This window comes from Tupaia chinensis, unplaced genomic scaffold (assembly GCF_000334495.1).
Source record: "Tupaia chinensis unplaced genomic scaffold, TupChi_1.0 Scaffold144346_1, whole genome shotgun sequence".
Classification (NCBI taxonomy): Eukaryota; Metazoa; Chordata; class Mammalia; order Scandentia; family Tupaiidae; genus Tupaia; species Tupaia belangeri.
This window is the reverse complement of record NW_006204205.1, coordinates 4911542-4938717: the sequence shown is the minus strand read 5'-3', so window position 1 is coordinate 4938717 and position 27176 is coordinate 4911542. Positions and strand designations below refer to the sequence as shown.

At 41.0% G+C, this 27176-nt stretch overlaps 1 protein-coding gene across 4 annotated transcripts in view; it reads right to left on the bottom strand.

The window, feature by feature from the left end:
• Positions 1-21868, bottom strand: part of RAPGEF6 (Rap guanine nucleotide exchange factor 6) — a 263794-nt gene extending 241926 nt beyond the window's left edge. For 2 of the 4 annotated variants that reach the window (XM_006166894.3, XM_006166896.3), the window contains exon 1: positions 21561-21629. In XM_006166894.3, coding sequence (XP_006166956.1) covers positions 21561-21629 — 69 coding nt within the window. Of the gene's footprint in view, positions 1-21560 lie in introns of all 4 variants that reach the window. The other 2 variants (XM_006166893.3, XM_006166895.3) reach the window with 2 other exon arrangements.
• Between the last annotated feature and the right edge of the window lie 5308 nt (positions 21869-27176).

Below are 27176 nucleotides of genomic sequence, written 5' to 3'. Positions count from 1 at the left end.
GTTTGCTTGACATGGAAAAGAGAAAAAAAAACAATAAAAAAAAAAAAAAAAAAAAAAAGACTGGGTAGGCCAGCCCCACAGCCTAGTAGTTAAGGAGGCCAAATTCCACCTGGCCAACCACAGTTCAAATACTGGCCTGGTGGTTTGAGAAACATGCTGGGCATGTGAGCACAAGTACCCATGTGCCCCAAATCTCAATAGAATGGAAATAGAGGAGAAGAAATTGCAGCATGACCATGCCCCATCGGGTTGTGCCTTCTTCCTTCCACTCTCTGGAGAGCACATAAACTCTATGGTAGTTAGAAAAAAAAAAAAAATGCTGGGATCTACATGCACTCCCAATAAATCTGGATTCCCTGTGATTTGTTCTGACCACTGAATGTAGCAGAAGTGAGGCTATACAGGGACTAGCAGGTGGGGTGGTGATTAAGGTCCTAGACACTTCCACAGGACCAACTACGGTTCGAGTCCCAGACCAGGTGGCTTGCTTTCTCACTTTCTCTTTCTCTCTGGCCAAATAAAAATAAAAATGAATGAATAAATAAAATAAAATTAATAATTCTTAAAAAATAGGAAGGCTGTATAACTTCTGAGATTCAAGTAACCTGAGACCACCAATGTTGTGAAAAGTCCAAGACTGCCTGGGAGAAAAAGAAAGGCTATATGGAACAGCACCTAGGCACCAGATATTTAAACAATGCCTTTTCAGACCAGCCTAGTCACTAACTGGATGGAACTAAGAATTACCCAAGTTGAGGGATAATTACCTCAGTAGGGCAAATGAACCACACAGTCCAAATACGCTGAACGAGTAGAGTCTGGGCAGAGTTTGGTTCACAGTGGGCTCACTATGCCTGCGGACCCACCTTATAAAAGTCATTCCCCACTGTCAACAGAAAATAACCAACTCTAAAGAATTAATAATTAATGCAGTTTATTCCCAAGCAGAATATGAGTGACCTAGGCCTAGAGAAGAGGCAAACATGCCTTTCTTGGGGTGATCAGATATGGGGGGAGAAGGGTCCTTTTATTTGATTTTGAGAGTGACAGACAAAATTAGTGAAGAGATTTCCATTGGTCTGGCCCAAAAAGGCAGGGCATGTGGAAGTGGGAGCTTGTATGTTATAGGTGGGTTCTACAATTTTTAGGTTGGTGATTAGAAGGGAAGATCTGTGTCTTGGGAAAAGATAAGCAAAAGAATATACTGTAATCAGGTAAATATACATCTCAAAGATACTATGCCAGGGACAGGATATAGAAAGAATCCTGTTAATGGAAAAAATGGTCTGTTAATGTTTGTGGGCATGACTCCCCCTTGGCCCCTGGAAAGGACTTTGGAAAAATAGGAAAAAGCAGTCAGATTTCTGTCCACATCCACTCTCTAAGCTTATAATTAGAATTCATATACATGGCAGTTAGAATAACCACCATACTAGGTCTATAATCTATACGGTGAGAGCTGTCATGGTAGGGGCCAGCAGATTGCATGGTTGTTAAGGTGCTAGACTTCCACATGGCTGACCCTGGTTTGAGTCCCGGACCTGGTGGTTTGTTTTCTCACTTTGTCTTTCTCCCTCTCTGGTCAAATGAAAAAATAATAATAAATAAGATTAAATAAATAATTCTTAAAAAAAAAAAAGTGAGTTGTCATTATACAACAAGCCAAGTAGAAATCTCTGAAATCTCCCATTCCCAATGAACTGAAAACAGATGATTACCCCATCTTACTATCCTATGGCATCCTGAGGTAAAGAAAAGGAGGTGGACGACCAGCAGTTAGTATAATGGCTATGTCGCTAGACTCCCATGTAGTCGAATGCAGTTCAAGTCCTGGACCCTGTGGCTTAAACTCACGCCGAGCGCTTGTGCATGCGTGCCCAAGATCCCGAAGAGGAGAATGGAGAAGGGACTGCGGCGTGGCCATCCCCCCAGGGGGTGATTTCTCACTTTTCTGTCTCTCTGTCTCTGTCTTTATGGCGAGCGCATGCACCCTATAGCAAAAACCTCTCCAAAAGAAAAGAAAAGAAAAGAGAAAAGGAGCTGGCAGTTCAGTGAATAGGAAAAGGACAGAATTTACAGAGGGAAGGAGACAGAGAGAAACCTACCTAGAAAGTAAGTGTATACTAGAAACCTACGGATGGTCCTTCTTGAGCCTAAAGTTGTACTGATCATCACATACATATGAAGAGATACCCAAAGTCAGGTAAAGAACCACCTGAAAGGATTAGAGCATTAGTTCTCAACCAGGGTTGATTTTTCTTCCTGGGAGGCATTCAGCAATGTCTTAATTTAGAATCACAGACTTCCTGTCAGAAACAATGTAATCCACAAGACAGGCATGTGTGTCCCCAAATGCAGGCAAAATGAAGAAATGGAGAGAAAAAAAGAATTGCAGCATCACCATACCCCACTAAGGGGTTTTTCTTACTCTCTGTCTCTCTTCGGGTGCACACGGGTCCACTCGTAACAACAACAAATGAGAACAATATAATCCAGAAGATCTTGGAGTGACATCTTTAAATTCCCAAAAGAACACCCAAAAAACAAAAACTGTCAATTTAAAATTCTATTCCCAGTCAAAATGCCTTTTTTTCTTTTTTGTTTTTTTGTGAAAGATATTTGCTATAGAGTGTGTGTGCTCGCTGGAGAGACAGGAGAGACAGAGAGACAAAAAGTGAGAAACCACCCCCCAGGGCAGATGGCCACACCACAATCCCTTCTCCTCCATTCTCCTCTCAGGATGTTGGGCACACACACATGTACATTCATTAGTGTCACCTCATCTATCATTACTCCCAATAAGTGAATAAGAAATTGTGTGGATTTTTTCCAGTTAAAGATATCATACATGTTATCATCAAAAGGTAAGTTTCCATTTTTGTATCCCTTAAATGTTTTTCTTCTCTGTTTTTCCCCCCTTGAAATTCTGTGCTTCTCATCCTTGCAACTGTGGGCTCTGTACGCCTGGAAGTCCTGATTCCAAAGGATGAACACGTTTTCCAGGAGACAGGGTAAAAGTTTCATCAAACTACTAGTTACAACTGCCACCAGAACACTTTAAATTCCAGGGCCCAAGAAAAAACTGGCAAGAGGTTCTGCCATTTTGGTAGGGTGATCAGCAGGTGAAAAGCTGCTTTTATGTGATGTGTAGAAGCCAGATAATCCTCCCGATTACTCTTTACCTCAGTATAACTGCAAATGGACACATGCAACAACATCAGCCTGAGAAAGATATGAGTACTAAGGATTCACACATTCCAGGAAAAGGTGTAAGTCATAAATCCTTTAAGATCTGTTGAGGTAATTGAGGTTAAGGAGAAAACAAGATGCGTAGTGAAGGAAAGAGGGTAAGTATTGGTTGCAAACCTGTGAACAACAGTTAACTATGGGGGCTATAATTCTTTCCATTACCATCTCTGTGTTTCTTCTCAGGAAAAGAGTGTCATGGGACATTATGGAGTTGTTGCCTGAATCTCAAACCTGTGTGAAAAAGTAGATCTAGAGACAGCTCCAAAGCCTAGCTGGTTCAGGGAGCCAAACCCACACAGCAGATTGCAGATCAAATCTTGGCCCCCTCGGGGGCTTGTGAAACACGCCACACACCTGTGTATGCATGCTAAAATCCTAACAGAATGAAGAATTGGAGAAGAAATTGTGATGTGACCATGCCCTATTGGCTTGCTTTCTCCCCTCCACCCCTAACCCTCACAGTGCACGCACCCTATGGCAAAAAAAAAAAAAAAAAGTAGTGCAAGAAGTATATTCAAATGGTCTTGAAAAGGTGCCTCTTGGATCTCCAACTATAGGAAGTGAATTGACCAAAGCCCTCTTAACTGTGCTCTGTAATTCACAATTATGTTGGTAGTGGGGTCAAGCTTCCCATTGGATATTCCTAACCAAGAAGAGACTGACAAAAATGCTAACGTGAACCTGTTCTGCAGAATTGAGACTACTCTAAAAGACTCTAGTATTCCACATCCACCTTGCTAAACTTTTGTAGAATTGCACTGTAATGTAAGGCTCTCCTACCCAACATTTCTTTCCTCTGTCCAAGGGTCACATCAGCATCCTGTGTGTGCATTCTCTCCATTTCTGCTCACAAGCATGTCCCCCAATAAATCTCTTGCATGTCTAATACCATATTGATATCTGCTTCCATACTACATATTGTAGTATTAAGTAGAGAAATCTTCTATACCTCTTGTTGGATTTATTCATAAGTACTTAAGGTTTTTAAATGCTCTCAAATAGTATCAATTTAAAATGTGGCTTTGTTATTGGTTTACATAAATTGACTGGTTTTATACACTGAATTTGAATCTAGCAGCCCTTTAATAAATTAACTCTCATAGTTAGCAGAGTCATGTACAAGAGTATCACCTGTGAATAAGTATAGAATTACTACGGCTTTACTAATCTACATACATTTTATTACTTTTTTCTTGCCTTAATACATGAACTAAGACTAACAAAACAACACCAGAGTTAAGTGTGGCTATACAAACACAGCTGCCTGGGCCCCTCTTTTTACTTAGTTGTGATCATAACAAAGGCAGACACTCAGAAAATGCCTACCTTACAGAAAAATGCGTGAGATTTTTGACACCAAGACAATTTTGTTTCAGTGGCAAGCATGTTCTGCAAATTGTCACGCAAAGGTTAACATTAATTATGGCAAAGAGATTCCAGATTCCCATAACTGGACCTACGAGGTAAGGGCAGGCTAAAGTTAAAGAGTCCCAGAATTTCCTGAGATTCTCAATTCAATTTGTCATGTAACGTCCTCTGTTTTCAAGCCAGTGGACATCTTTTGGACATCATTAATACTGCCACGAATATCTGGCAAAAAATTAGGAATTAACTTTTCAAGTCTGAGTGAGAATATCATTTAAATGTTTGAGTTAAACAGTTCTTCAGTTCTCTGAAGAGACACAGACAAGCTTTATCACTTTACAATCTAAAAACCATTTTTCAACTATCTAAAAGTTTGCCCAGCTATTTGCCCGTAATCTACTTATTACAGACTGACAATTTGGTCAAAAGAACGTGTAGTTCTCTACAAGATCTAAAAACAGTAACTCCACGGACCTGAACTAAAACATGAGCATTAATCCTATATGGAATCAACAAACAGCTAAACAGTAAATATTCGAGTGTGCTGGGGGTGTGGTTGTGTAGTCAAAAACTCCTTGCTATCCCATGTAAACAATATACTATAACCACTCACATCCTGTGAGAGAAAGAATTAATCAGCTTGCTCTTATCGCCATTCTGATTTATTCTGGGAGGTTCTTCGTGATTGCTTAGCGTCTTGTAACCTTCAAACCTGAAGCACTGAAGGGACTAGGATTTACTGAATATCATAGTATTTGTTTCCCTTCCCCATTAGTAGGTTATCAGATTAATAATCCAGCGTGACACAGAGGTTGCATATAATCCAGTGATTCTCATACTTTGGTGGCATCAGAACCACCTGCAGGACCAACCAAACCACAAATCATTGGGCCTACTCCCAAAGATTCTGATTCACTGGGTCTGGAGAGGGACCTGAGAATTTGCATTTTTACCAAGCTCTGAAGTGATGCTTATGATGCTAGTTCAGGGTCTCACAGGATTGTTACGTATGTGCAGCATAAACCAATTCTGAGGAATTTAAAGGAAAAGAATTTATGTAAAGTATATTGAGTAGTTACAGAAATGCTTGTAGGAGAAATTTTGGTTGATGGGAAAGTCATGACACTTTTTTGCATAGAAAAACACGCCATGACTTTCCCAACTACCTAAGAGATTAGGTACTAGGCAACCATGGCCCATACTTTCTCATTGCAGATTTTTAAAGATACTACTGCTGCTGGCACTGAACGGTGGATGATACGGCTGATCACCTGTACCATGCCTGCCTATGTTGGTGTACCCTACTGCTGTGTCGGAGTAGATTCTGTCCTAGCTTTTGATTCAGAATCTGGGATGGATTGTCTGATTGGCAGTGCTTGAATAATTTGCCCATGCCATAGCTGTGTGAATAGCTGGGAAAATGAAAACTTGATGTTTTTCAGTGTCCATGGTGGGAGGCAGAAACCCACCTAAACTTATAAGGCAAGGTAGTCTCCAAAAGGGAGAGGAGTTCATTTATGGCTTGGTTTTACTCACACAGATAAATATTATTTATTTTAGTGTTTTTGCCATAGAGCGTGTGTGCTTGAGAGAGAGAGAGAGAGAAAGAGGGAAAGTATAAAGTGTGGCCAGAGGGAATTGCCACAGTACAGTCCCTTCTTCTCCATTCTCCTCTTGGGATTTGGGACACACAAGTACAGGCTTGAAAATCCGGTATGATTTTAAAGCTGCTGAGTTTGGGACTCAAACCTCAGTTGGCCATGTGGGAGTTCAGCACTTTAACCACTACACCATATGCCCCAATTTTTTTTTTTAACTTTATAAACAGGGTCTCACAGTGTTGCCCTGCCTGGCCTTCAGCTCATGATCCTCCTTGCCTCAGCCTCCCAATTAGCTGGGACTGTGGCATGTACCTCCTTATTTGACTTGCTGGTAGATTTTTTTTATCATATGCTTCAGGAGTTGCAAAGTATGGCAAATTAGTTTGCCAGCTATTTTTTGTAAATAAAGTTTTATTGGAACACAGACACACCCATTCATGGCTGTTTTTACAGTTAGGTAGTTGTCACAAAACCATAGGTTCATAAAACCCTAGGATATTTACTATTTAGCTGTTTGTTGAAAAATTTGTTAATTCCAGTAAGTAGGACCATGAGGCATGTCCAGCATTTTTGGCCGACCTGGGATCCAAACCTACAGTCTCCCATATGGCTGTATTATCTCACAATGGGTGCTCTACCACGTGAGCTATCATAGCTAGCCCACGCTTTCTTTTTTAAATCATAAATAACCATACTCTGATCTTTGTCCATGACAAATTGCCCCCAGCAATGTTGGAGCAGGTAACAGAAAAGGTAACTCCTTCCATCACTCTATAAGAATCTAGTCTTCCTAGATTTAAGTATTTATTTCTCATAGTGAAATTGAATTTTTAACTTACTAAATACACATTTTTTGGGGGGAGGGGTTTTTGCTATAGGGTGCGTGTGCTTGCCAGAAGGAGAGAGAGACAGAGAGAAGAAAGCAAGAAATCCCCGCCCGGGGGGATGGCCATGCCACAATCCCTTCTTCATTCTCCTCTTAGGATCTTGGGCACACATGCACATGTGCCCTGCATGAGGTTAAGTCACTGGGTCTGGGACTCGAACCATGGTCGACTATATGGGAGTCCAGCAACATAGCCATTACACCAACTGCTGGTCCCAAATATACATTGTTTTAAAAAGCCACTAGAAAATTAAGTTGTTTAATAAAACTGTAACGTTATCCTGAAATTTTAATTTTTAGGGATAAAAGACTCAACTGATATGCTTAAACTTTAGGACTTCAATAATTAATCATTGAAATTATAATCTATCAAAGGATTAAGGACCCAATTACTTATGCATTGACAGTATAGCCTAAAATTCACTTTTATGATCCAACCACTCATTATGAAGTCACTCAAGGCTTGCTAAATGTACATTCTACGTGTGGGCCAGCTCCATAGAATAGTGGTAATGGGCCGGCAGGTGGCATGGTTGTTAAAGGCACTGGACTCCCACATGGCCGACCATGGTTCAGGACCTGGGCCTGGTGGCTTCCTTTCTCACTTTCTCTCTCTCTCTCTCTGTCCCTCTCTGATCAAACTGGAAAATAATAATAATAAATAAAGTTAAATAAAAAATAATTCTTTATTAAAAAATCAGAATTATATTTTAAAAAGAAGCTAAACTAAAATAGGATACCAATTTCTGAAAATAAAAGTGTATATTACAAAACAAAATATTTTTTAAAAAATTACAATTCAAACATAACTATTTTCATTCTACATAAAATTTCAAAGTACTTTATATTACATAAGCAAAACTAGACCAAAGACATTTATTTGGAAAAATATGAGGCATCGAAGTAGATATGAGAATAGAAATAAAAATTCAAAGTATATAAAACTCAAGTTCACTGTTCTGAAAAGGAGAAAGCAAGTTGGGTTTTTACTGTATTGAGGAAGTCACGGATGAGTCATGTGACCTTAAACAGGGCATTTTACTGCCCTGAAGTTCAAATTCTTTATCTGTATGCACCTCACTTCACTTACATATATTCACAAATACCTGCTGAGTGGTGTTATTTCCACTATGAACTAAGTGCCCTGTCCAATGAGCCCCACTGTTTCTGACATGTGTCAAAGCCCTCCAACTGCCAAAGTTTTGGTTTCCAGCAAAGCAGGGAGAACGTGTCTCATACCTTTGGAGTTACATTCCACACAAATGTCAAAAAAAACCCTGCTAGTTAAACCTTCATGACTTAGATTTTTTAATAAAAGGCTCATTCTGGTTTTTACTTACAGCCAGACCTTAGTTTACCAGGCTACTTCAAGGTAAAGCCAATAATAAACTCAATGTTATGGAGCTCACAATTACTCTGTCCCTACCAAAGACATGGACTTTGTCATAGAGTCAAGCTCATCGTGTCTGACTGCTCTTCTCCTTTGGAGAACTGTTTCTGAGGGAAATGCCTCAGTCTCTCAGACATAAAACTTTACCATGTCTAAACTCCCAGATGGCCACAGCTTTTTCTCAAATTGGGAATCTTGAACACATTTGTAAAACCAGGTGCCTGGAAAAGATACTCTCTAATAAAGGTTCCGTCCAGATTTAACATTCCCTTTTCTACCCATCTGGGTTTACACTTTATAGGTCAAAGGTTCCCAGAAGCATAAATAAGCTCCTTTTCTCTCCAAGGAACCCTCTGAATGTGCATCTGCTGTGGAAAAGCACAACAGAATCTTTGTTCTGCCACTTTCAGGGATGTGCACAGTGACTCACTCAAAAATGACTCCAAGTACAATGGTGCCCTTTTGCCAATTTATAAAAAAATCTCTACAAGCATACAGTTAAAGATCATTAGTCTAAATTCTTAAACAGATAAATGATTATAGGAATACTAAAGCTTACATTTCTCAGTCCTAGCCCCTGTTTAACATTTAGTTAAAAAAAAATAGTTAAAAAAAAACTTCTCTGATTTTAGGTACGCAATTATACTGGTGTCTAAGAGAACATAAAGTTTTTGCCCAGCAAGTTTTAAATCGTGTGGTAAAATGAAACAAAACCAACCTTAAAATAAGCATTTATCTGTATTTCTTTGTGAAATACAGGTAAATATTCTATATTCCTGCAGATATGTTCTGAAACTACCTAAAAGGAATTCCTGTTCTAGGCTATGACTAAGTTTCCTCCATCTGAATTGCCACTCAAGAACTGCCAGGTAAAACATATTTTGCTTATGACAACTGCTTTATTCATATTTGAACAAGACAACATTAGTAACAAACTCTGTCATTTTAACAAATATCAGTCTCTTTATTCTGACACTTTAAATACAGACCAACAGAAATCACTACTAAAACAGTAAAGTAATTATATTTTTCACACTGCTTTTCATTTTAAAGTCATTTACTCTACAAATATTTGAACACCTACTATGTACCAAGTACTGTAGGATGGACACTGAGAGTTAAGGACACAGTCACTGACTTCTAGGAGCTTAGAGCCGAAGACAAACATGCAAGTAATTACAGCACAGCATAATAATTACTAGAGTGGAAGAAGGTGCAAAGTATCCTATGAACACAGAGAAATGGAAAAGTGAGGAAGGAAAAAATGCACAATTCGACAGATGATCACTAGCGAAGAGAGTTCAGTGAGGTATCTGAATTTGTAAAGCCATAAGGTAGCTTTCCAGACACAGACAATGCACGTGGCTAATACACACGGCTTCCACTTAACGTTCCTTATAAAGGCAGTCTGCTAAATACTTTACATTATCTCTTTTATTCCTCACAACAATCCCAGAAAGATATTCAGTCTTAGAGAATTTAAGTAACGTGCACAGGATCATTGATTCTCAGTACTGGAGCCCAGATATGAAGCAGGCTTGTACAGATGCAAAATTCCTGGGCCAATAACACTGCAACAATACTGTTTTCACCTATGCAAAGCACAGACAAGAAAAATTCAACATAGTGGAAGATACTTCTCTGTTTACGTATCAGAATTGCTCCAGGGGGACCAGCAGTTAGCGTAATGGCTATGTCGCTGGACTCCCATGTAGTTGGCCGCAGTTCACATCCCGGACCTGGTGGCTTAAAACTCATGCCAGGCGCGTGTGCGTGCGTACCCAAGATCCCGAGAGGAGAACAGAGAAGGGATTGCGGCGTGGCCAAACCCCCTGGGGGATGATTTCTCGCTTTCTATCTCTCTGTCTCTCTTTGTCTCTCTGGCGAGTGCACAAGCCCTATAGCAAAAACAAACAAACAAACAAACAAAAAACCTCTCCAAAAAAAAGGACAGACTTGCTCTAGGAGTTTTTTATAAGTATCAATGCCTGTAGTCCATTCTATAAGGTTCTAATTTAAGAAGTGAAGGGTGGGACTGAATGTTAAAAAAAAAAATTCTTCAGGTTGTGAAATACATAGCCTAGGTTGAGAAGCAATGTTACAATTTTTATAAGTAGTTGAAGTATGTTTTTGAGGGGTTAAGGGATGATAAAGGTGGCATGGCAGAAGATTAGGGAGGACCTTATATCTTTATTCCTCCCATCAAAGGCAAACTCATAAATGGCACACCTGTTGCCTTTGCTTTCTTGTGTCTTAGTCTCTCTTCAATCCACTGTGATAGACTCTTAATCAGTTCAGCCTCACTGAAATCATTCTGACAAAAGCAATCCAAAATATTAGTCAGTCCTCACTTTTCCTGACCTCTTTATGGTTACATGACACTAAAAATTACTGATTTCGGGCCAGCAGGTGGCAAGGAGGGTAAGGCAGTTGGACTCTATATGGCTGACTCCATGGTTAGAGTCCTGGACCTGACAGCTTGAAAATCACACTGGGCGGGGGTATGTGCACGTGTGCCCAAAATCCCAAGAGAAGAATGGAGAAGGGACTGCTGTGTGGTTATCTTCCCAGGGGGCAATTTCTCGCTTTCTCTCTCTCCTCTCTAGCGAGTGCATATGCCCTATAGCAAAAACTAAAATCACTGATTTCTTTCTGAAATCAGTGCACTCTTCTGCTGTGCTCTTATACTTCTAACAATTTCTTTTCATCCTCCCATCCCTTCACTATTATAGCACCTAAAGGGTCTGGGCCTTGGATCCTCTTCTTTCTCACTCTGCATTTTCTCCCTGGCCATTCCCAACAACCCCATGACTTCACTTACAACTCATATGCTGTAGTCTCTCAGACCAATTCAGTCCCACTGCCTGGTCTGATTGGAAGCTCCAAACACTTACTGAACATCTCCATCTGTATGCCCTGTAAGAGGTCGCAAACCCTTTCCAAAACTGACACCCACCCACCCCAATTCTGCTCCTTAATCCTTATTAATAATATACTGTTATATAAACAGTTACTCAAATCAGAAACCTAGAATTAACTTCTGACTTGCTCTTATACCCAAGCTAAACCTGTCCCCAACATGCAAAAGAAAAGAAGATTTTTGCAGATTCTCACCAAAGCTTTTGCAAAGGCTTGAAAGAACTGCAGCACCTGGGACTGAGAGGCATTATCCCAAGAGTAAATTCGGACACAGTGAGGTAGACATAAAGAAGCGTAAACAAAAGGGTGAGTCAGGATACAAAGGACAAGCAGAGGAAAACCAAGGAAAGCCCCAAGAAAAGAGGTTCAAAGTCTAGTCCAGAGGCAAAATGCAAAGAACCAAGATACTTTCCCAGTCTTCCTGGCTGCTGGAAGGAACACATAATTCCACTCAATAAAGTTCAAAAGCAGGAAGAATAAATCTGCAGTGATAGATACAGAATAGTGATTTCCTTTGGGATAGAGTACTGACTGGCAGAGTGAAAAGAGGAAGTTTCTGGAGTGCTATTAACATTTTATATTGTGGGAAATTTTTCTATCTATAGTCTATAATATATTATGATATACAGAGTTTAAAATGTTTGTAAAAATTCACCTGGCTATGTACTTAGGATATACGGACTTCGTGTACACGTTTTACAATCAACTTCAATGTTAAAAAAAAAAAAGTCTGGTGGGGGGCAGATACTCTCTCACTCCAATCAGTGACCACACTGGGCCAGTACTACTTCCTCAAGCTCTCTATCCCATCTGCTACCACCAGTGGGTCCAAGGACCTTATCTCACACTTGAGCTACAATATTTGTGTCCTATAACCAAAATCATTAACTCCTGGTTTCCCTATTATCTTTTCTTTTTTAAAAAAATATTTGCCAGAGGATATATGTACTCACCAGAGAGGAGGAGACACAGAGAAAGTGAAAAAGCACCCCCTCCATGGGGAATGGTTATGTCACAATCTTCATTTCTCCCTCTTTTTGCTATTTCGGGCACATATGTACACATATCCAGAATGTTTTTCAAGCTGCTGGGTTTGGGACTGGAAATGTGCAATTGGCCATGTGGGATCCAGCTTCTTAACTACCAGGCCATGGGCTGGCTCCCCGACCCCCCATTATCCTGACATAATGATTAACAGTCTTAGCTTTCACATGGAAAAGTATTCTAGTTTGGACAAAATGTTCTATGTTCACTCTAACTATCTACCTGTAAGCCTTGCCAATTCTAGTGTGCTCCTCTTCTCCCCTTACTTATTACATCCTCCAAATGCTCAGAGTGATCTTTATAAACTGATCTTACTTCCAGGTGTTAAATCCTCCACGATTTTCCTTTAATAAAATGGAGTCCAAATCCCCAAAATAATCCAGTCCTGCTAGTATATACAGCAGGACTGGATTATTATTAACATCCGCCATGTACTATTCCAAAATCCCATGTACTAACACAGTGTTTTGCAGCCATTTTTCATTATCATCTCCTCCCCAAGAACCTTTGGACACTGTTTTCTCTAACTGCTGGCCCACCTACAAATGAATACAAACAAAATACACTTTTATCTGGCTTGCTACCACTGGTGTCTGCCCTTACTGCTCTCTGCCTAGAATGATCTCTCTTCTGTATACTGTGCAGCCATTTATTCATGATTTTTAAGACTTAATTCAATGCTCCTTCAAGAAGTCTTTCTTTCCCCCACTTTACATTCCCAAAGTCTTATCCATACCTTTTTAGTAATAACTAACATTTTACTACATTTACATAATCATGTTTGTCTCCAAATTCTCTGAAAAATAGGGATCATGTCTTGTTTCTCTCCACAAACTTGGTTTTTAGTATCAGGTCTGACATATTATTCGTTAAGCAAATGGATAAATCAATGTAATCCTCTGGACGAGGTAACCCATACACCTAACCTGGGATAGTCCATCTTTAATCTATTATTCTGGTTTAAGGATTAGTACCTTCTCTCTCTCTCTCTTTTTTGGAGAGGGTTTTGCTATAGGGCAAGTGTGCTCGCCAGAGAGATAGAGAGACAGAAAGCAAGAAATCACCCCACCAAGGGGGATGGCCACACCGCAATCCCTTCTTCTCCGTTCTCCTCTTGGGATCTTGGACACACATGCACACGGGCCCAGCGTGAGTCTAAGCCACCGGGTCCGGAACTCAAACCCCAGTTGACTACATGGGAGTCCAGCGACATAGCCATTACGCTAACTGCTGGTCCCAGTAGCTTCTCTTTTAATGCCCCAAAATAATTTAGGTAACTTCTACTGTTATCTATCTAGGCACTAGGAAATAATAAAACTCTGAGTAAAAGTAGAATATGATCAGATATAAGTAACAAAAAGATCATTCTAGCAACAATGTCACAGAAAATAAAATGTCTCAAGCAGAAATTCTGGGGTAGAAATGATAAGAAGCGTTTAAACCAGAAAAATATAACTGGTGAGGAAGAGGTGGAGATTCACTAAATTCAAAAAAATTTAGTGGTTAATTGGACTAAGAGGTTCCTGGAGGAATCAAGAGTACAAATATACAAATTTCTGGATAGAGTAATTTTGCTAGGCACCAAGAAAATACTGAATGGGCATCCATAATCCAAAAATCCACAATGTTCTGACATCTCCAAATTTTTGAGTATTGACTTTATGCCACAAGTGGAAAATTCCACACTTGACTTCACGTAGTAGGTCTCAATCAAAATGCTACAGTACAAAAATACTGTAAAAATAACTTCAAGGGCCAGCAGGTGGTTTAGACCTCAAGGTGCTGGACCTCACATGGCTGACTGCTCTGCTCAGCTCTGACTTGACAGCCACAACAGGTACATGTGCATGTGTGCACAAAATCCCGATAGGAGAGTGGAGGAGAAGAGACTGTGTTTAGGCCATCCCCACCCTGGGGGGTGATTTCTCACTCTCTCTCTCTGGCCAAGTACACACACCTTATGCAAAAAGTAAAATTTAAAAAAGTAGCTTTGAGATATGTATATAAGGTATATGTGAAACATAAATGAATTTCCTACTTAGACTTGGGTCCCATTCCCAATAATATCTTATTACAGGGACCAGCAGTTGGCATAATGGCTGTGTCGCTGGACTCCCATGTAGTAGACCAACGGTTCAAATCCTGGACCCAGTGGCTTAAACTCACGCCAGAAGAGTGTGCATGTGTGCCCAAGATCCTGAGAGGAGAATGGAGAAGAAGGGATTGTGGTGTGGCCATCCCCCTGAGGGGTGATTTCTTGCTTTCTGTCTCCCTCTTTCTGGCGAGCACACACGCCCTATGACAAAAACCTTTCAAAATCAAAACAAAACAAATATCTTATTACAAATACGCAGGGATTCCAAAACCCATCTCATTACAAATATGGAAATATTCCAAAAATCAAAAAAAGTCCAAAATCTGGAACACTTCAGGTCCCAAGCAATTCAGATAAAGGATATCCATCCTGGGACTAGCAGTTAGTGTAATGGCTATGTTTCTGGACTCCCACTTAGTCAACCACGGTTCGAGTACCAGACCCGGTGGCTTAAAACTCACGCCAGGCGCATGTGCATGCATGCCCAAGATCCCAAGAGGAGGAGGAGGAGGAGAAGGGATTGCAGCGTAGCCATCCCCCCCCAGGGGGTGATTTCTCGCTTTCTGTCTGTCTCTCTCTGTCTGTCCCAAAAACCCCACACCCCCTTAGAAAAAAACCCTTAAAAAAAAAAAAAAAAAAAAAAAAAAAAGGATATCCATCCCGTATTAAGTAGGAGGAATAATGATAGTTTCATTTTAGGATAGATGATTGAAACACCTGGAGGGCAACCTGGTGGTTAAATAAAGGAATATAAAGCACATAAAAAGGGGTAAACTGGCATACAGACCTAGGACATATCAACCTGTAACTGTCACCAAGTTTCTGATTAAGACTGCCAAAGATGTACAATGAATAGAAAGTTCGAATGAATAGAAAGTATTACCTTTTTAACATATAGGACTTTTACAAAACCTGTTTCTAGATTTTGATGTTTTTATCATATTTATTGACACTTATTATGTGTAAAGTATGGCATTAAGCACAAGAAGGGAAATCAATTGTAAGAGAAATATAAGGAGCTCACTCTGAAGTAAAAATGAAAGGTTACAGAAAAAGGTTGCAGAATATATAGACTGAGCTGAGAAACAGTCAAGTTCAAAGTCTTGATTTTTCACTGTGGCTTCCCCTTAAGTAATTTTGGTATAAGGACTCAAAAGGATTACTTTAACAGCTTTTGTTGGTCTTGAACACTTACTTTCCCACAAAGTCCTTTTTTTAAAAAAATTGTCACAGGGCACATGCCATAAAGAGAAGAAAGCACCCCTACATGGCTCACACTGCAATCCCCTCTCCTCCGTTTTTCCTTCCCGTCAGGATAGTGGGCACACATGCAAGTGCAACCAGTGTGTTTTCCAAGTCACCAGGGTCAGGACTTGAATTTCAAGGTGCCATATGGGATGTGGCTCCCAATGCAAAGCACTTTGGGCCAGCCGAACTACAAATTTAAGTCTAAAATTTTCCAAAAGAAAATCTTTACAAAGTGGAAAATGAAATTAGAGAACTAGCTTAGGAAAGATAACGTGCTGTGGACGTTAGATTTATAAAGTAAGAGAAATGGCCAGAAAAATAAAAGCTATGTTAGAAGCATTTCCGAATGGCACATTTCACATGTGTCCATCAGTGTCTGGCTCACTAGGATTAGGATTATGCTGATAGTTTCATCTAAGGACAACAGGTGGTTCAAAATAAAAGAACCATTAATTTTGTCCCCAAAACTCACAAGAGTTCTTTACTCATTAATTATATGATAAAACATCTGATTACAAGTTATAGAACACTAATATATATATATTTAGGTTTTCTTGCCATAGGGCGGGTGCGCTTGCCAGACAGACAGAGACAGACAGACAGACAGACAGAAAGCAAGAAATCACCCCCAGGAAGGATTGGCACACCGCAATCCCTTCTCCTCCATTCTCCTCTCGGGATCTTGGGCACGCACGCACACACACACCCGGCGTGAGTTTAAGCCTCCGGGAATGGGATGCAAACCGCAGTTGACTACATGGGAGTCCAGGGACATAGCCATTATGCTAACTGCTAACTGTATATTTTTCATAAAGCTTTGCACCCAGTACATATCCAGAAAAATAAGATGAATAAATTAAACTGAAAGAATGAATTTTATCCCCTTCTATTATATACTTTATTAGCCTGGCTTCCAAGATAGATACCTCCACCCTATTGTTTTGTTTTGTTTTTTCCTACTATATTGCTTGTTCCTACTCATTCTCCTTTGATGCCTTCTACTTTCCTCCCCACAACTTTATAGTGACAGACTGTCCCAAGTTTCTTACTCTTCTTTGTTTCTCTTAATTCTCTATGTACACTTACTATCTTGGTCATTTTGTTCAGTTCCATAATTTTAAGTAATATCTATAAACTTCTATTTCCAGTCTAGTCTTCTCTTAAAAATGTAAGTCTTTATATACAATTCATTCAGGTTTTTTGTTTTTTGTTTTGTTTTGTTTTTGCTATGGGCACATGCATTCACTGGAAGGGTGAGGGAGAGGGAGAGAAGGAAAGTGAGAAATCCTCTCCACCCCGGGTGGGTGGAGATGGTCTCAGTGCAATCCCTTTTCCTCCATTCTCTTCTTGGGATTTTGAGCATGCCCGCACCTCGCATGATTTTCAAGCCGCGGGGTCCAGGACTTGAACCACAGAGTTGACCATGTAGGATCCAGATGCCTTAACCTCCATGTAACCTGCTGGCCCTCAACATTTCTAATAGATATTTCTCTTTTTTTTAATAATTATTTAATTTAATTTTATTTATTCATTCATTTATTTTTTAATTTGACCAGAGAGAGACAGAGGGTGAGAGAGAAAGGAAGTGAGAAAGCCAGCCACCAGATTCAGGATTTGAACCCTGGTCAGCCATGTGGGAGTGTCCAGCACCTTAACCACCACACCACCTGCTAGTCTCTCTAATAGATACTTCAAATTTGACATGTTCAAAATTGAGTTTCTGATTTTATTTTTATTTTTTTGAGAGGTTTTCACTATAGGGCACGTGCACTAGCCAGACAGAGAGAGCGAGATATAGAGACAGAAAGCGAGAAATCGCCCCCCAGGGGGGATGGTCACGCCACAATCCCTTCTCCTCCGTTCTTCTCTCCGGGATCTTGGGCGCCCACCCCCACGCAGCCGGCATGAGTTTTAAGCCACCGGGTCCGGGACACGAACCAGGGTCGACTACATGGGAGTCCAGCAACCCAGCCATTACGCTAACTGCTGGTTCCAAGTTTCTGATTTTTATTCACAAAACCACCTCCTCCTGCAGCTTTCCCCATCTTTTTCTTTTTAATTGCTGCAGGGTATCAGAGGCAGATAAGGAGAGAAAGAAAGCACTTCCAAATGGGGCATGGTTATGCCACAATCCCTTCTCCTACATATGGCTATTCATCAGGATTTTAGGCACACACATGTGCCCAGCATGTTTCTCAAACTGCTCAGGCCAGAATTCAAACCATCGCTGACCATATGGTCTAGGACTCTCTTTAGAATGGTTGCACTACAGGGCTGGCTCCCCCAACCCCTCCCCCAACAGGTTGGGTCCATGCATGGCCTGGTGGTTGAGGCAGCTGAATTCCATAAAGTCAACCCCACGGTCCATGTCCTGGGCCTGGCAGCCTCAAAAACAAACTGAGCATGTGTGTGCGTATCCAAAATCCCGAAAGGATGAAGAAATGGAAGAGAAGGGATTGTGGCATGACCATTCCCAACAGGGGATACTCTCCCTCTTCCTCTCTGATTCTCTATCTTTCCTTAGCAAGCACATGTACTCTCTGGCAAAAATTTAAAAAAAAAAAAGGTTTCTCTGAGTCTCAATCCTACTGCCTCAGTCTCCCAGTTAGGACTATTAGGTATCCACCATACATGATTCTTTTTTAGACAGGGTTTCACTATGTTGTCCAGGTTGTCAAGCTTACAACCCTCCCAGCTCAGCCTCGAGTTACTGGGATTACAGGTACATACCACTACAACAGGAACCTGGCCTGGGCCTCTCACGTGGTCCCAGCCTACAGAACACAGTGTCCACACCTGCAGAACATCATGTAGGCTGGGCTTCCCCTTTTCTTTGACAGCACAGCTCAAATTCTCTCTGATGACTCCAACATTCCAGTTATTTAAGCCAAAAATCTTAATACTGTTTTGGATCTTTTTTCTCTCAAAGCCACTACAACAGGAACCTGGCCTGGGCCTCTCACGTGGTCCCAGCCTACAGAACACAGTGTCCACACCTGCAGAACATCATGTAGGCTGGGCTTCCCCTTTTCTTTGACAGCACAGCTCAAATTCTCTCTGATGACTCCAACATTCCAGTTATTTAAGCCAAAAATCTTAATACTGTTTTGGATCTTTTTTCTCTCAAAACATAGCTATATCTAATCTATTAGCAAATTCTTTTCATTGAACCTTCAAAATATTTCCAAATTTAACACTATTGAGCACACCATTACTATCACTTTAGTCTGAGTTATCAGCCCTCTTACTTGAATTAATTCAATAGCCTCTGATTTTCTGCTTCTACTGCTATAACTTGAGTATATCCTCCCAAAATTCATGTGCTGAGCTCTTGTAACAAGAATAAAAGAGTGAAAATCTGATCAATAATGATGTGGAAAGATGAAGCTTCGGTAAGAGATTAAGATTAAAGTCATTAGGGGTGGGCCCCAAGATTGAAGTTCTGGTGGGGATAAATGAGACCAAAATGGAGAGCCTCATGGAAACAAGAGCTCTGAACTGCTCTCACCCTCTTGATGTGATCAGGACTCTACAAGATGCCTGCCAGTTAAGGGTCCCTGGACCTTGGACCTCCAAACCATGAGCTGAATAAACCTGTTTTTTAAAATAAATTACCCAGTTTTAGATAACTTCTTTTATCAGTAACAAAACAGACTACAACACTCTTCTATAGTCTGTTCTCAACCCAACAGCCTGGGTACTCTATTAAAAGTTAAGTACAATAATATCACTCCTGTTTCAAAACCTTTTGATACATATCCCTTGCCACTCCCACCTTGTAATAAGTCAAAGAATTTACAATGATGTAGAAAGTTGTACATGATATACCCTATCCTAAGTCATTATTTCCTCTCTGACTTAATCTCATACTCTTATCCTTGTTCATTCCTCTCCAGTCACTCAGAGCTCCTTGCTATTATTACAGAATGCACCAAGGAATGCTTTCATTATAAGGCCTCTGCAATGACTGTTCCCTCTGCTTGGAAACGTTTTTTCCCATATACCCACGTAGCTAATTCTATCACGTGCATCAACACTGATTAAGAGTCATCACCTCAACCAGGACAACATGAACCATCCTATTTAAATCTCAACTCAGTCCTTGCCTCTTGTTTCCAATCCTCCGTCGTTTTGTCTTTTCAAACACAAGTAGCTAGATAAAATACTTCACAACTTACTAATTATATTTATTATCTGCCTTCTCCCCTCTTTACTCCATTAAACTCCAAGTACCACGAGGGTGAGGCTTACTATTTACTGATATATCCTTAGTGCACAGGACAATGCCTTGAACCAGTAGGCTCTCAACAAATAATTACGAAATTTATACAAACAGCAATTATATATTAAGAGTCACTAAGAGTAAGGATCTCTGAAAACAGAAATCAACCTGTGAAAATTCCATCAAATCATGTTATACTGCTAGATGTTAGGGCTCTACTCAGTGTACTGTGGGCAGTAATTTAGCATTCCCCTCAACAATGCTGCTGGCCAACATACTTTTCCAGTTTAGGAAACTTCCTAAGGCTCAAAAACACAATTTCAAACTAGGTAATTCTGCATTAAACAAAAGCAGGATTTTCCCATCACAATGTGAACTTAATGTAAATAATGTTTAAAAGTAAAACACACATTATTCATTATAATCCTTGTATGACACTCTAATTTTGTAACTATGGGAGAATTCACCTGTTCAAAGTGAATGCTTTCACTCAGCTCACACTGCCTTGAAAAGTCTAGGGAAATTAAGACACAGAGGATTATAAATGCTGGTCTCAAAAAAAAAAGGGGGGGGTGTCCAGAAAGTGATGGAATTTATCTCATCCCTACGCAAAGATCAGGATCTCCAATAACAAAATTTGACCCATATAACAGCTTCAATTATGGCTTGAATAATGTCATGTCCTAAGAGCTCAGCCCATAAGACTTACTATGCAAAACACTATAAACCTGAAAAACTCAAAGCATTAACCAAAGTATTTCATTAACTGCAATTATATACACAATCCAACAATCCATTCCCGTTGCTGTAGGTTTTTTTTTTTTAGTTTACCGCACACAACACTTATCTGAGAAACTTCTCCGAATCAAAGAAAATCTGTCTAGAGCAACTTTGGGTCCGTCTTTTAAGCTGATGCCAATACTGCTAACACAACACAGTAGGTTTTGTATCCAAGTATAAAACATAGTAAGAGGTCCTACTGACAGCCTGAAAATTACCTCCAGAACTGATCTTTAAGCAAGTATCATCCACCACAGAATTCATAGTATGATCGGATGCAAAGCTTTACACCGACAACGAAAAGTTTTACACTGACTACGAAAACTTCATATATTTAAAGGGCAACTCCACGATACTCCAAAGACACTTAAAGAGAAGTTATCTAATTACACGGCTGTTAGGAGTTCACTTACAACTTCCACCTCGTCTTTCATAGTCTACCCTCAAGTACGTACCGGCAACCCCACTTAAGGGACCCACATGTTACTCAAGTCAGAAAATAAGACTTAGAGATGGTGCTCTCATAAAATACACTAGGAAGTCAGAGCGAGAACCGGTGTAGGGGAACACCGCGCAGCGGGTAGGAAAGGCAGTAGCCGCCCCGCCCGCGACAAGGGCGCGGGTCAGAGCCAGGCGACCCAGGAAACCCAGCAGCAGGTGCGACGCTCCGGCAGAGTAATATGTAGTCGCCTGGGTTTCAGACCGAAAAGGGGACGCTGCCTTAGGACTGTGAGACTCGCGGGACGGACAACTCGCCTTACCTCTGGAGTCCGCTCCGGTGGCTTCTTCTTCAGCGCCTGCCTAGCGCTGGGGTCCACAGGTGAGTTCATGGCCGCGGCCCCGAAACTCCCCAGTCTGCTTTCAGCAGCCCACGGGACAGCCCATTCACGCTAGGCAGGGGGTGCGTCACCCGCTCCCCCTTCACATACACACACACACTCACACACGGAGAAAACCCTGTTCTGTCTCGGGGTCCGAGCTCAAGCAAACAACCCTTCGCAACGCCCGCCCAGGGCCTCAGCCCACGCGCGACTGGCCAGACAGAAAGCCGCGCGGGGGCGGAGGAGGGCTGCTGCGCCTGCGCAAGGCGCGCGCGCAAGCTAACGAGCGCCCGAGGGAAATGACTGCGCGGTGACGTCATAACTGGGCGGTGCAGTTAGGCCTTTTTCCATCCCTTCTTCGTGAGATTTAAGACACGTCGCGAGACCTCACATAAGGGCGTCACGGGATCCTCCTAAGAGAAGTAGCTTGGTCCTCTCTCGCTTCCTGTGGGGGGAGCCGGAAACGCGCTGAGAGTCAGGGTGAAAAAAACTCGTAGGGGCTGAGCCGTGGACCTAGCGTCCTAAGTAGAGAGAACTGTTTGTGCCCAAACCCGGAAGCCCAGGGCGTGGCCAAGCCCGGGTTAGAGCTGCGGCTCTGGAACTTCGACCCCTAGGGGGGGGCGTGTTGAAGTCGAAGCCGCCATTCGGCAGAGGTGGCCACCTACACTTCTCCCGCGGTCTCTTTTAATAAAACGAAATCTCCTGAAAGTCGCCCACAGGGAAGGGCTTGTTCAGTTCAGGACGGACATCCTGAGACCAGGACAGAAAGAGCAAAGGTTCGCGGGAGTGGGCAGCTCCGGAGTCTCCCCGCGGCCGGCTCACGGTTACCGCGGATTCGGACACCAAGTAGCGTTTGTCTTCAATAACCAGGGCCCAAGGGACACCAACTAGGGTTTGTCTCCAATAACCAGGGCCCAAGGGCGGCCCGGCTCCGCCCCGCCCCTCTCGCAAGTAGTATTTAGGTTGCCTGGGATCCACAGGGGCCGCTTGCACACTTTGTCACATTATGGCGTGCTTTTCAGCAGACCAAATCCCATTTCGAATCGCTGGTCCCCCAAAACAGAGCAGTCCTTGGGACAACCAAAGACAAGTTCTCACAGTATTCAGAATCATCTCTGCTTCGTCATTAGCGCTTAAGTAGGCAGCACAGTCACAGTTCCTCACTTTGGGACCCCCATGGGCAAGTCCTTGCCCTTGAATTTCTTGGGCTCCTGAAGAGATGTGCCCACTGGGACCAGCAGATGGCATAATGGTTATATCTCTAGACTCCCACATAGTGGACTGCAGTTCCAACTCCCAGACCAGCTGTTTGCATAATGGTTATGTTTCTAGACTCCCACGCAGTGAACTGCTGTTCAAGCCCCAGACCTGCTGTTCACATGTGTGTACAGCTTCAAAATCCCGGGGACAGAGAGGGAAAAAGGATTGTGGTGTAGTCATTTCCCCCGGGGGGTGGTTTCTCCTTTTCTGTTTCCAACACTTGTGTCAGCAAAAACCTTAAAAAAAAAAAAAAAACTGTAACCACTAAGGTACTTCTTTTTCAGTACTTCTCTCACCAATTAACATAGTTCAATGGGATTTATGATTGACAAGGTTTTTTATAATTTACATGACGTGGTTTTCAAATAGTGACTAATTCGTAGTAATTTTTCATAGTATGGTAAGAATTAAAAATGTTTTTTAGGGGGTCAGCAGGTGGCATGGTGGTTAAGACGCTGGACTCCCACAGGGCTGAGCACAGCTTGAGTCCTGGACCTGGCAGCTGGAAAATCACACCCAGCGTGTATACCTGTGTGCCCCATCCCAAGATGAGAACGGAGAAGGGACTGCAATATAGCCATCCCCCTTGGGGGTGATTCTCACTTTGTCTCTCTGGCAAGTACATGTGCCCTATGGCAAAAACGTAAAGAAAAAAAGAAGGGGACCAGCAGTTAGCATAATGGCTATGTCTCTGGACTCCCACGTAGTCAACCATGGTTCGAGTCCTGGACCTGGTGGCGTAAACTCACACCGGGCGCGTGTGCTTGCGTGCCCAAGATCCCGAGAGGAGAATGGAAGAGAAGGGATTGTGGCGTGGCCATCCCCTCTGGGGGGTGATTTCTCACTTTCTGTCTCTCTGTCTCTCTCTGCCTGGCAAGTGCCCGCACCCTATAGCAAAAACCTCTCAGGAAAAAAAAAAAAAAAGATTAAAAAAAAGAAACAAAAAATTATAAAGTTGAGAGTAATACAAGGAAAAGAGGTCAGGCTACATTTGACATTTACCATTTCTGAGACCTGCTAATGACAGCTAATGTTATAATAAGGGCTGTGTTTTCCGTTAGTCCTGGGGCTTGCCCAAACCTGAAGTTTACAAAATACTACTGTATTAGCACATCTCTTTTTCGATTACAGGACCAACAAACTTACCACGGAAGCTGTGGCTCAGCTATTCTAGAAAGTAATTGCATCAAACTCACCGGGTTGTTAAAGAGGACCCATATTTGTCATGTTTTAAATGTATAAACATCCTCAAATGCCTGTCCAGATCTCAAACAAAGGTTGTCCCTACCACTATTTGAAGACCAGATTCCAGAAGTCACATCAGTATGTTGAAAGAGGGAAAAGAAATTAAAGCATGATCACTATGAATTTGTACTTCAGAGGTGGACTTGTGTCTTTAAGAGTCCACTACAATAGTTAAAGTGACTTGGGACCAGCACTTAGCATAATGGCTATGTCACTGAACTCCCATATAGCCCACTGTGGTTCAGGTCCCGGACCCAGTGGCTTAAACTCACACCAAGTGCTTGTGCATGCGTGCCCAAGATCCTGCAAGGAGAACGGAGGAGAAGGAATTGTGGCATGGCCATCCCCCCAGGGGGGTGATTTTTTGCTTTCTATCTCTTGTCTCTCTCTGTCTTTCTGGTGAGTGCATGTGCCCTGTAGCAAAAACCTCTCCCCTCAAAAAAAATAAAAATGAAAATAAAGTGACTTGAAATTATTTAATGTATCTGAATTCAACTCCCTTATTTGCAAATTGGGAATAATAAAGGACCTATTGCTTCAGGAATTTGTTAAGATTACATGAGAACATTTATGTGAAGAATGAGTAAATTGCCTGTACAATTCATACACACACTGTTATTTCTTTTACTTCTATTAAATGACTTCTCTAAAGCAGAAATTCAAGTTTGAAGAATTTGTTGTCAATTTCTTTTCCATTTGTAAATATTTAAAAACATTTTAAGTATTTGTGAAGATGTGAAGCAAGAGGAACTCTCACAAACTGCTGGTTAAGTGTACATTGGGAAACCACTTTGGAAATAAAGTTGAAATGTACACCTTACAACAAGTCTACTCCTTGATATATTTCCCAAAGAATACCTATGTGCACCAGAAAAGATAAGACAAAATGTTCGTCCATGGTAGCCAAAACCAGAAATAATGTAAATATCAATAACAGAAGAGTGTGTATTCATCCTGTGCAGTATCAACTATATAGCACAGGGATCCATATCCAACATGCTCCAAGGTAAAGAGCAAAACAATGCAGAGTATAATTACACACAGAGATTTCAAACACAAGCAAAATTAAACTATGATAACACTTAAGTTAGAGATCAGTCAGGTGAAACCATAAAGAGAATGTGAGAAATGATATTCACAAAAGTCAGAATGGGGTAGAGGATTATGATCAGGATAGGCACACAGTGGTAAGGGCTTCTGGATTGCTGAAAATGGTCTATTTCTTGACCTTTACATGAATTTATCACAGTATATTTATTCATTTCTCTATATTTCATGAGAAAGTCAATTATATAAATAATTTATTAAGCTTTATGACAGCAACAGTAAAAACAGTATACTATTGCCCACAATAACTATCCATCATATCCAAATCTAAGCACATTTCAAAATCTATCTTGTCCTTTATCATCTTGTATCATATACTGTTGAATACTGAAAACAGTGAGAAGGCAGTTGAAGTTCTATTTTTAGAGAAAAAGCAAACTCCAACACAGGATTAACCAGCAATGACTTGTATATGAAAGGAAAAAGTAATGGTCTGAATGCAAATATTAAACTGTGGGAAAATAAAAACACTGTACATCTTTTTAAAAATTGGCTTAACTACTTTTATTTTTCTCACTATACTTCTTGCCTGATAACATAGTACATATTAATAAACTTTCTTTTTTTCCTTAAGGGGTGGGGATCTATCTCCTCCACTAGAGGGATAACACATAAAATCCATAAGAACAGAAAAGAACATTCGTGTCATTTACTGGTATATCCATAGTATCTAAACCTATGCTTAGTACAGAACAGGTGCTCAATAAATATTTACTGAATGAAATGAAATCTATCTAAGGACTAATTGGGAGGATTTTGGTATTAGAAAGACAGCAGCCCTGGTGATCCAGGCAGTAGCATGCTGAATGACAGTGCTGGAAGCCACATGATCATTGTAGATTCAGATTCCAGGTTCACCTGGACATGCCAGGCATGTGTGGGCTGGCACCCAAGACAAGCTGGATGGCTGGGGTTTGGAAAGGGTCTTGGTGAGATGAGACACTGTCTAGTATACCTGTTTGTGTCTGCCTCAAGTGTATGCACATGCTATCATGAATAAAAATAAACTTCAAACAACAACCAAAAGCTACTTAATTACTCTTCAATGACATGGAAAAATGACTAAGTATCTTTTGTGTTATACAAAATCCAATGCTCATTAACCAGGCATAATTATATGGTCATCTTTCCAGACAAACTGCAACCAACAAAACACGAGGATAAAGATCTCTGGTTTTAGTAACACCTGAAATGAAGTAAGAAATTGAGATTTGAGAATGCCGGAAATTGAGTCACTAGAACTGGAAAAATAAGATAATTTTCTTGCTCAAATCTGAAAAGTCAGTTACTGAATCGGTTTCTCTGGGGGTGGGATCTAGGAATTTACAGGTTTCAAAAACTACCCAGGTGTTTCAAATATGCAACCAGGTTTGAGAATCACTTTAAACTAACTCAGATTCTGGATTAGGCTGACTCATTTTAACTCCCGCCCCTGTACCACAGTGAAGAAATATACAGACTTCTGAGTGCAGGACCAAATGTGTCCCACAGAGTAGTATCACAAGTTTCTTAAAGAAATTATAATGCCTTCCTTATATTTATGTAACATTTCAACAGTTTTGTTATTCCATGTGAGATGATTTAGGAAAGGAATACCTTTGTTAATAATCCGAATCTGAATACTGAGGTAAATATAAAAGACATGTTTTTGGACTGTCCTTTTGGTACCTTTTTTTTAAGAGAGAGATTTTTTTTAAAGAATTATTTTTAATTTTATTTATTCATTCATTTATTTTAATTTGACCAGACACACACACACACACACAGAGAGAGAGAGAGAGACAGTAAGCAAGCCAGCAGGTCCGAAACTTGAACTGTGGTCAGCGTGTGGGAGTGTCCAGCACCTTAACCACCACACCACCTGCTGGTCCCCAAGAAAGAGATTTTTGTTATAGGGTGTGTGCGCTGATCAGAGAAACAGAGACAGACAGAAAGTGACAAAAC